The sequence below is a fragment of the Condylostylus longicornis genome, unplaced genomic scaffold, assembly GCF_029603195.1.
Source record: "Condylostylus longicornis isolate FDR11 unplaced genomic scaffold, ASM2960319v2 ptg000008l, whole genome shotgun sequence".
Classification (NCBI taxonomy): domain Eukaryota; kingdom Metazoa; phylum Arthropoda; class Insecta; order Diptera; family Dolichopodidae; genus Condylostylus; species Condylostylus longicornis.
In genome coordinates this window covers 633,180-645,022 of record NW_026577977.1, presented here as the reverse complement: position 1 = coordinate 645,022, position 11,843 = coordinate 633,180, and the positions used below count along the sequence as shown (strand labels likewise).

Genomic DNA, 11,843 nt, shown 5'->3' with positions numbered 1-11,843 from the left:
AAACAAGAAGCATAAAATGCAATATCTGAAATTTAATTAAAAATGTTAAAATTGTTGACAGCCATTATTTTATATAGTCAGCCTTTTCCTGAACTTTGACGCTAGTTCAAAAAAAACAGTAGTGAAAATATAAATATTAAAAAAAATTGCTTTATTTTTTTTTTTTTAATCAAAAGAAGGATAAGTGTTTAAAAACTAGTACAGATAACTTTGTCAATCTCAGTAAGCAATATAAAAATGTCATAAATAATATGGTTTGTGTATGAATATATGTATGTACATATATTATACAAGCAGTTACATATATTGAGCTGACCGTGACCACATTTTAATCTGACATATTCTTCATCATTTTTTCATTGCTTTTATCCTCCTGTATTAAGAGTAATATAAAATATATGTATATAAAATAATATAAGAAAATAACAAAAACATACAGTAAAAAAGGATCACCGTATATAATATGCCGACCCGAATATTATGTATTTCCCTTGAGAAATGTTTATAAACATAATACATTGTACATATAGATATATGTATATTATATATATATTTGTTTTTGTTACAAAGTGGAAACTTGAAGCCCAATAAAATGAATTATTGAACTGTAAAATAATAGGAGAAATGATTGATTGATAATTTGATGCGGATAAAAAATTTTGATTTTAAATATTATATTTTTTTTCCGGTTTTGCTCTTTTCAATAACTTTATATACACAATATTATTTATATTTATAAGAGTTCATAACGAAGTTCGATATGTCAAAGCAATATACGGAAAAGAATTAAAAATTTAATAATGTATATAAGGAAAAAATTTCATAAAATTCATAAAGTATTTATGATTTATTAAAAAACTTCTGTAATTCGTATAAGAACAGTAAAGAATAACAATAAATATAAATGATCAATCTAGTATGTATGTAGACTAGCACATGCAACTTTAATAAATTCATATGAATTAAACCAATTTTCATAGTTTTCATACTTTATAAACATTTATTTAAAAATTGGTTTAATTCTTCCTCGGAAGAATTAATGAGTTAGAAAGAGTGTTAATCCTTTTTTTTAGAAAAATAATATTCTACTTAAGTGTTATTCTATTAATAAATCGAATTTGTAATGTAAAGTAAATGATTATGGCACACTATTAAGATGTGAACGAAAATTTAACGAAGCTGTAATTCTCTTCATTCGTTTGATAACTAGATATTAGCTACTCGGTTTTGTAGAAATTTTAGAAAGCTTACAGGTTCGTAAAAAAAGTAACCGAAAATTCGGGTAACGACGTGTATTTTAGCTAACTACATTCAGACAACGACGTATATTAACCTGACTTGTAGATTATAACCAAATTGAATCAGCTTTGAAAATTCAGTATTACTGCAATACAGAATTGAGGAACGAGCACACTTACATAAATATAAACAAATGTATATATATGAATGTTCAAATACATAATAATGTTTATTAATTATTAATTTTTCATATTATACTTTTAAATTCATTTTATTTGATTTAATATGAAAAATTCACTAACCAAAAGTTTTTAAGCTACATACAAAAGCATACCGCATTTAAATATTAAAATATTCTTTATAATTTTTTTTTTTTTTGCATTTTTCTATCATTGTGAAAAATCGAAATTAATTCATAATTAAATTTATTTCTCTGTTAATTAAATGAACAATTTTTCAATTCAATAAGTTTGGCTTTATAAATTAAATCAGAATACAATTAATAATATATAAATCATGATTGAATTCAATATACAATTTTCTCTTTTAAGCACTTGATAATAATGCAATTATTGATTGAATTAAAAATTTATAAATAATGTACTTGATAATCTTAAACAATATTGTGCAGCAAATATAATAAAAAACTAAGAAAAAACACAAAAAAAACATTTAATTTCACTTTATATAAATTTTCGTTTTCAATTGAATTTTCCCATGAAAACTATGTTAATTATAATATAATATTAAATGCAAATATAAGTTATGTGACAACACATAAGTTGACTATTTTTAATTTAATAAGAAATTTTGAAGGGTTTTTATTCTGCATGGTCTTCAGAATCGTCTCGTTTCGCAGTTGTAGATTTTTCTTTACATAATCTCCAAAATATTAATCGCACAATAAAGTTCCGATAATATTACATATCAAGTGATCTCCGTGGTGATGTTATCAATTGATAATCAATCACATATGTATGTATGTGTTTAGAAGAAGGTGAGAGCGAAAGCGTATTAATATAACTATTTTAAATAATACCACCTATAGTTATAATTATACCTATATACATTTTAATCAAAATACGTACCGCATGTTCCAAAATATCAACAACCGGATCTCTAACCTTTAGTCGGCGAGAGGGGCGTCGCACGGCTTTACTTATGGCGCTAAACAAAAAATTATGATCATTGAAATCCACAACGGAAAAATTGACGAAAAAACCCTCCGCCGAAATCTAGAAAAACTAACCAGATCACCGAAGCCGACCCTTACAAATCTCTGCAACTTTGCCAAGGCAATATTCGATAATTCCTCTAGCCCAAAAAAAAGAAAAAAGCTCACCCAGTATGAGTCTACTCCTCTCCTTTAAAAATGGACATTCGCAGAGGAGGCCACGATATCCTGATAGTCTCGACTGACATCCGAAAACCTTAAGGTCTACAATCGGACCTGCTTCTAACCCATTCAAAATTTTGACATTTTTCGTTTTTTGTATAAGATTTTCCTTTTAAGCAATCTTTCGCATTGTATGAGAAGCTTGCTAATACACAACAGGCGAACTGTTTTGATTCGCATTCTACTTCCCTTCTTTGTATAGGTCTTTCCTTACATCATTGACGAAGCATTAAAACCAGAAAATAAGACCACTTAATTTTCTTCAATTAATATTAAATTTTAACAAATGTGAATTATTTTAGAAGCAACTTATTAATTTCAATGCTATTTAATACAATCTAATATTTTTATAAACGCATAATATTTTCATGTACCTTATAAAATCGATTAAATATTTCAATACCTTTAAAGTGAAAACTTTTCCTCATTTGTATTTACTATTAGCTATCAAATATTCCGTAGAGACATGATTGCAATTTTCATATGAAAAATTTCGTAATGAAGACATCATCAATTCAAAGATAAAAGAAAAATATTTGCTTTGAAGTACGAAAACTATGAAAATTATTCAAATTGTATAAATTGCTTTGATGTCTGTTTTATTTCTAAATTTTTTTTTATCAAATACGAGTAACATTTTTGGTGGAAATATTTGACGGTGTTTTTTTTTTTCGTTTGATTTCCACTTTCATTTTCCGATTTATTAAAAAAAAAATGTAATGTGTTTGATTCATTTAAAAATTTAAAATTATACCGTCAGCACAAGTTGAGCTATAATTGAAGTACACATGATTTCGAATTGTTTTGGCAATAGAGTTGCCAAATTATAATTGAAAAAATTGTTTTTAGGAATACGAGTAGCTTGCATATTTAAAATTTTTCTAGTATAATTTTATTATACTTATAAACTTTTCGTATTTTTACAAATTTTTCCAATACTATACATAAATTCAACAGAAATTAAAGGGTTATTGTTACATAATAGTGACAAAGGCGATAAATTTTCATAATAAAATTATGCTCCGGCTTGCTTTCTTTTAAAACAACCGAAACTTTTAACTTTATATGAATCTATTTATTTTATTGTTCTGGAAAATCCTACATACAAATTGTGATCTAAAAAGATTCCTAAATTATAAATCAAATAAGAACTTCTTTAATCATATCCTATAATTGTTCGCGCTTAATTTTGTCACATCAACATAAAATTTTATGTTTCAAATGAAAAAATGTTAAAAAGTTTTTAGAATTCCGAATATTTTTTTTAAAATGTAAAAATAGAAGAGTTAAGAGCAGTTAACTTTTGTTATTATACATATATGGAAAAAGTAAAAAAAACTACACATTTCACGGCTAAACAAAAGCTATGTATGTTAATTAGCACTTTTCCAAAAATTTTTTGAAAATAGTGCTTATTAGTTTCACTCTGTCCACGGACGGACGCGTGGACACTTTTTTTGTTTACAAAACTTCTACGCCCTTGAAGATTGAAAGCTGAAATTTAATACATACATTGACCTTTACTAGAAACTTATTTCCATAGAACAAAATTTTTACCTATCTCCCCCCCTCTAGAAGTTATACCCCTCCAAAACCCTAATAATGGCCTTTTTTAATTACTTCTTGCAATGAAACCATAAGCATTTTTGAAATTTTGCAAACGCAGAAAGGCAGCGGCTTGCTTCCCTTAGCGCGGTATAATATAGTTAAACTTTAGAAAAACAAAATGGCCGTTCAAATTTACCGTTATCTAAAGTCCTTTTCCAAATTTTTGATGTCGTTTTTCTTCTAGACCCTAGCCTGTAAAAGCTTGAAGTTTTAGGGGCTTTTAGACATTAACAAATAGTTCATTTCGTTGGAAGAAAATTTTTTACCACACTCCACCCCCTCTCAAGTTATCGCCTCTTGAAATTTGTAAAATTTGAATTTTTGACACCTTATATTTCCGAAACCGCAAGCTTTTTCAAATTTCTATAAACACAAAAAGCTAACGGTAAATTCCATGACATTAAAAAATATAATTATTTTTCTTAACTCACACAATTAAACCTTAAAATCGAGCATTATGTTAGCCCCACTTTATATTAATTTTTGCTTTATTTCAAAGACTGCATATATACATGATCCTAAATATATGCAATCCTAAATGAAAATAATTTTAATAGTGTGATAGGTATACATAGACTGTATTTAAAAGCAGAATTTTCACTTGTTGAAGGGAAAAGTGCTACAATATAAACCATTGATTTGACCCAATTTTATTTTTTGCTTCGAACTAGCTTAACATTTTTATTTCTTGTTTTTTTCTGGTGTAGAAAGGTTTCCATAAAATTCAATATTTAACAATATTTTGTTCGAATAAGGTATATTTTACGGATTCGGCGACCTGGTCAATGGTGCAGTGGTTATGTCATTGATCCTTTAACCGAAGGGTCTCGGGTTCAAACCCCGGTTTGACCGGCCACTATAAAAATTATTTTCAATATTATATAACTTAACATACAATACTAAAAAATATTATACAAGTAATTTTTAAAAATATATTATATTCGATATTAAAAACTAAGAAAAATAAATACTAAATGTTAATAAACTTAACTACTTAATATAAATAAAAACCTACGGCTAGTCACCTACCTAGTTAATTCTATGACGCTATGAAACTAAGGCATGATATCATGTAGTAGCCCAATGCTCTTCCTAGGAGTGAAGAAGGAAAAAAAAATACGGATTCGCTATTTAAATGATTACAAAATTTGGATGATATTATAAGCTTCAGTTTGTGATTTTGGATTTTTCATTATTACGAAACTATGTACATATATATATAATGAAATCAAAAACTATTTTAATAATAATCTAAAATTAAAAAATTTTTTAATATTGTTTCGGTGTCTTTGACGCTAGGCTCAAAAAGATCAAAATTTTAACTGCTACCACATTTAAATAAATATCTCATCTAATATGGAAGAAACCGGTTTTCCTTTCTTAATTAACATCTCTCTTAAATTTTCTGCAAAAGAAGACAAATAAAACGGAAACTAACCTATCAGAAAATTGAACTAAACATTTTAAATGATCAAAGTAACCCGGATATTAATTTTTACATTAATTTGTTATGGCTTACATTAAAAATTCTTATTGTACCCTAAAAGTATGCAATAATTATGTTATTACATTTTTTTTTAGAAAATTGCTAAACACTAATTGTAAATTGTCTCTATATGGAACACGATTTAAAAAAAAAGGCTAAAAGGAATTTTGACTTACAAACCATTAGTTGTGACAAATAAAGACAACTGCAACAACACGTGACAATGACAACAACATTTCCCATTTAAAAAAATAATTTAATGTTAAATTATATTTAATTAATAATTTTCCCAGTAATTTAATATTATAAAATTAATAATTATTTTTTATTAATAAAAAAAAAAAATTAGAATTCACTAGTAATGAAAAATTTATAAAGCCGTGCGTTGCACATACATTTTTTAACCCACCTTATCTGAAATCATTATTTAAAAAGAATAACAACTTTTTCATCATTATCATTAAATTGATTGCTTTCTTTAGAAATCAAAAAATTTTTTTCAACACTTAAATTTTTTTTTTGTTTTTTTTTTCTCTGTACAATTTTAAAAAATTTTCATTATGTGGTAAAGTGTTTTATTCGTCTTCCCTTTTATTTTTTGCTTTTACAGTTATAACTCATTTCCACACAGCTCTTTTACCACAATATCCGCTTCAAAAATGTTTTCTCCATTACTTTTATTAAAAAATTCGCAAAATAAAAAAAAAAAGCGAAAAAAAAAATTTTTTGAATTCGCTTGAAAAAATTAAATGAAAAAAGGTGGAAAATATGAAAAAAAAAAACTCGTTTAGTAAAAACGTTTTTTTTTTTTACAGTCTGGTTAAAGGAAAATATTTGAAAAATTTCTAGAATAAAACAATTATAGAACAGTTATTGTTTTTCTGGTAAAAAAAAATAAACTAATTTTTTTTAAATACCTTTTTCATGAAACGTTGCTTTAAAATAATTTTTTTAAATGATCACATTGAGTACTGCTGTTGAAAGCTCAAATTATACTTTAAATGCAAACTTGTACTTCTTGAAATATAAACGGTTTTTATATATTTTTAAAGAATTAGAAAATGTATTAAAGATTGATGCTTTTATTTTCTCTGAATTTTCTTTATTACCTCTAGACAGAAATCTTTGGATTATAAGTATTCTAAACTATAATAATAATATCAAGAGAGCATAATCTCATTGCACATTTAATTATATTAAAAGACCAGTTATTGAATTATAAATATATAGTAAAGAGTACTATAAAAATTAACACAGAGGATTCGACAAAATTTATTCAATCTGAAGCCGACATTAAACCCGAATTTTACAATATGATAGAAAATTAAAAATGAACTAAAAAGCTATTAAAATTAACTTTTAAAGTAATTGAATTTTTAAACGAAATAATGTATAAATGGAACACAAAATTCAATATATTTAGGTGTGTCTAATAATCGAGCTACTGATATTATTAATTACTAACACAACGTGTAGTTGTTCATAGTTTTTTTTTTGATTCTTATAAGAAAAACTAATTGAAATTTTTTCACACAATTGCAGAGCAGGTTGATGACGTAATCAAAGGAACGAGTAAAGGCACAAAAAATACTAGTGGCCTACCGCTTTCTAAGTGGACGCTTTATCAACTGAACTACAGTACTGAGCTACGAATTATTAATTTTGTTGAAAATATTGAACGATTTTGGAATATTTTCGATGTTAAGTTTATTCTAAGTGAATTTTATTTTAGTAACATTCAAAATTTAAAAGGATCTCTAAAGCTCTAAGAGGTACAGGCAATCAAAATTTAAAGACTTAATATAAAAATTAAAAATTCACGAAATTTATCGAACTGCCCTAACAATTTCATTACAATTCCAAATAATTTTTTTTAATTTCAAAAATCCAAAATTACTTGTAATTATAATAAATTTATGTGTATATATACATACATATATATATAATATGTAGTTCCTAAATCAAGTTAATAGGACTACAAACAAATTTTCAATATTATGAAACTTATACTACCCATATGATAAAGAGGAGCTTTTAAAATTGGTTAAATGACCTAAGTAGAGAGCTTTTTAAAAATTAATAATGAGTTTTTTTTTCTCTTTTTTATAAGACACTTCGAAATTAAATACAATTTTAAGTATGCACTTTAACTAAATCTTACAGATATTTATGTACTCAAATATATAGACTATTATATAAAGCAAAAGAGAAATTTTTTTTTTGTGGAACACCTATAATATTCTTTTAAACCACATCAACAATCTTAATTTTTTGCAGTATACCATTTTTTTTTTGTAGTATACTACATAATTTTTTAAAATTTAGTATTGAGAGTTTTAATCTTTTTAATCTTACATTCCTTTTTCATAATGGTACTTTTTATGTGTTTTGCTCTCTTTTTCCTAAAATAGTAAATTACCACTCCGGCTTTTTTTTTGCTCAATTCTTTGCTCTACAGCATTAAGCATTTTTATATGAAATATTTTAGATTGTATTGAGATTCAAATTCGACATTTTTTTTTCATAACAGCATTTCACGTATATATAGGAACAGCCAACATTTCCCAATTCGGTTCAACTTTAAATTTAATTTTAAATTAAATTTTTTTATGCTTAAATACAAGCCTGTTTTTCTTTCCCACACTTCTCCTCCCTTGGGGATTCCATTCTAGGGCCTAACGCGCCAGTGATGTTGTCGGCCGCCTCAGAATGTGGCCTACACATTTCCACTCTTTCCTTCTTGTCTGGACCCAGATTGGTTCCTGCTTTGTCAGAATCCACAACTCCTCATTCATTATTCTTCTGGGCCAGAAGATGCGGCATATAATCCTAAGGCACCTGTTTACGAACACTTGCTATTTTCTCATGTTGTTCTTTGAAACCAGCCACGTCTCACTTCCGTAGAACAACACAGACTTGACACACACATCAAATATTCTGATTTTTGTACCCCTTGCTATTTGTGTAGACCTCCACACCGGCCGCAGCCTTCCAAATGCACTTCCGGCCTTTGATATTCTGTGTTCTATGTCTCTACTCGTGCCTCCATCAGTTGCTATCATGCTACCTAAGTACTCAAATTCTGCTACCTCCCCAATATGGGTATTTTCTAAATACATGGATATCTGGCTTGTAGATTTTATTCTCAAGCATCTTTATGCGTAGACCCAAACGTAGATCTCAGCTCGTTGATAGTTGTTTGCATTTCTTCTGCTAAGTGGCTCAATATGACTATGTCATCTGCATACTCCATACTCTAGAGTTTCTGCGAAAGCTGCCAGGTTATCCCCTTCTACGTGCTTCTATTTCTTTCATACACTTGTCAAGTACCGTGATGAAGAGTAGTGGAGATAAGGACCCTTGTCTTACATCCTTGTCTTACTCCTGCTGTTGTTGTTATTGGGGTACTAAGTCTACCATTATGCGACACCATTGTTTCTGCGTTGTCGTACAAAGATCTTATTATATTTATAACTTTTGCAACGATTCTGTGTCTCTTTAGTGTTGTCCATATCATGCTGCGCTTGATGGAATCGAATGCTCGCTCGAAATCTATGAATGTTGCATATAACGGGTTGTTCCACTCTATCGACTGCTCGATGATCAGTCTCAAAGTGCTCGCAGGTTCTGTGTACCCCCGACTTTGTCGAAAGAACGCCTGTTCTTCTCTGATTGATGCATCCAATTTTTCGACTATTCTGGATTATATTATTAGGGCTACAACCTTTGTAATACTGCTCAGTATTGTAATACCCGTCCAGTTTCTGCATTGCGTCAGATCTCCCTTCTTGGGTAACTTTATAATTATTCCTGTTTTCCAATCTTTTGGTACGTTTTCTTCTTGCCATATTTTTTCTATGATTGGTGATGATTGGATAACAGTTGCAGCTGTTAGCTCTGCAGCCTTTAATAGCTCAGCCGGTATGCTGTCGATTCCTTCTGCCTTATTTGCTTTTAATTTTCTTATGGCTTCTATTATTTTTCTTAGTGCGGGGGAGGCCTTGGTTGATTGTGGTGTCCTCTCTGATGTTTATGACTGGTTTTTCTTCTACATCTTGGATGTTCGTTTCTCTCCATTAGTTTAGTTGTTCTTCAGCGGAGGTCATTATCATGCCATCTTTGTTTCGCACAGGCATTTGTTTGTGACTGCTCTTCCTCGATAGTGTATTAATTTTCTGATATAATGTTCTTGAGTCACCTCGTCCAGCAGCCGTCTGTGCCTCTTTTGCAATGTTGCTGTAGAACTTTCTTTTATCTTTCCTGGCCATTCTCTTTATTCTTCTACAAATATCTCTGTGCTGGCTTTTCAGTTCCGTGCTGTTACTGGTAAGTAATTGGAGCCTTATACGCTTCCTTTCTTCTAAGGCAGCCCATGTTTCTTCTGTGATCCAATCCTTCTTCTCACCTTTTATGGGACCCAGCACGTCTTCTCCAACTCGGCGATAAACATCTTGTATTTGTTTGTGTGACATATTTTGTTGGCTATTGAGTGCTTGTTGTATGTTTCTTACAAATTCTTCCTTTGTATCGCCTGATTTTAATTTTTGCACACATATTCGCTTCCTTCTGGAGTTTGCTGGTGCGTTTCTAATCGCCAATTTGCTTCTTATGTCAGCCGTAACTAGAATATGGTCACTCTGAGTATCTGCGCCTCGCCATGTTCTTACATCCAACACCGATTTCACCCACAAGCCTGTTTAAAATATGTTTATTATTTTTAATAAATTTAATTGATTTTTAAAATTTTAAGTAAAATTTTTTTTTTTGGATATTCGATTTTCCTTACCCCAATTAATATTATACATAATTTGATAATATATTAAAGAAATTTAAGGAAAATTTATATTTTCACCTATAAGTCATTTAAATTTAAATTATGCATCAAAATTTCTTTAAAATGTATTTAATAAAATTGAAAAGATAACACGGTACATAAATATATATGCCTACATATACGAGTATTACGATAAACACGATTTCCCCTTGATAAAGTTAACTTTTAAAAAATAAATTTTCCAACCCATCGTCATAGTTATTAATCTCTATAGTAGAATATTGGCCCTTTATACTATTAGAAGAACATATTTAGACATTTAGGATCTTTCTTTTTTTTATGTTCTTTACTTTGCTTTGGATTAAGATTTAAGGACGTGTTTAGAATTTATTCTTTAACATAATTTATACAAAAATTTATTGACTTTTACATTATCATGTTTTTAGATTATATTTAAATACATATATATATATATATATATAAATTGACGGTAAATTGACACGAAAGTAACTTAAATAAAAACGTGCCTTTCAGGTGCACGTGAATTTTGCTCGAAAAAAAAACAAAAACATTTTCAGAAAATTTATTCACGGTTTTGATGGATCTTATAAAAAATAAAGTAAAAAATAAAGAAGAAAACTAAATGAGACACAGGAAATTTTTTATCAAAAAATTTTTTTTTATTTTTGAGACTTGAACAAAAAAAAAAATCTATTATTCGTATACTAAAATATTAAGATGTGTGCAAAGTAATTTCCTTCATCAAAAATATTTAATTAAAATCGGAATGACATGAAGATTATTAAAAAGGAATTTTTTTTTTTCAGTGAAGAAAATTTAGTATTGAAATAAAAACAACTAGAATTTTGATTTTATTTTTCCTTAAAAAAAATACTCAAATATAAAGGAGTTTTTGCGAACAAGTTAAAATTTAAAATTTCAAAAGTAACTTAAAAGCGATGGCAAATTTATTAACTTTTTAGTTTCTTAAATTTTTTTTCATATCGTAGTTATTTAATGAGAATTTTAGTTAATCTTGTTGATTGAGAGAACTTTTTCCGTCTGCTGAGAAAGCCATTATCAGCAGACATCAATTGAACTATAAGGAATAATTATACAATTTCCTAAATGCTTTGTAAAATTTTATTCATTTTTAGCCCTTTACCAAAAAAAATTAAAAAAAAAGTGCTTATTCGTTTCGCTCAGTGCGTTTGTCCGTCCGTCCGTAGACATGTTCTACGAAACCTTGCAGACAAAATAACTTCTACACCCTTGCAGATAGAATAAAGTGAAATTGAAAAGAGAGCTCTTTCTCTTACTTCTAATAACTTGATTGAATG

General features: G+C 28.1%; 1 protein-coding gene across 1 annotated transcript; it reads right to left on the bottom strand.

Annotated features, from left to right (window-relative positions):
- Positions 1-328: 328 nt before the first annotated feature.
- Positions 329-9,577, bottom strand: LOC129618518 (uncharacterized). The gene is made up of 4 exons (XM_055533314.1): positions 9,483-9,577; positions 9,099-9,427; positions 6,139-6,143; positions 329-373 (listed from the first exon to the last, which is right to left on the bottom strand). Exons 1-4 carry the CDS (start codon positions 9,575-9,577, stop codon positions 329-331), a joined length of 474 nt encoding a protein of 157 aa, XP_055389289.1.
- Between the last annotated feature and the right edge of the window lie 2,266 nt (positions 9,578-11,843).

Coding starts and splice junctions, on each gene's coding strand:
- LOC129618518 (XM_055533314.1), bottom strand. CDS start 9,577: ATGGCAAGAAGAAAACGTACCAAAAGATTGGAAAACAGGAATAATTAT. Junction 9,428..9,482: donor GCAATGCAGAAACTGGACGG/GTATTACAATAC, acceptor AATATAATCCAG/AATAGTCGAAAAATTGGATG.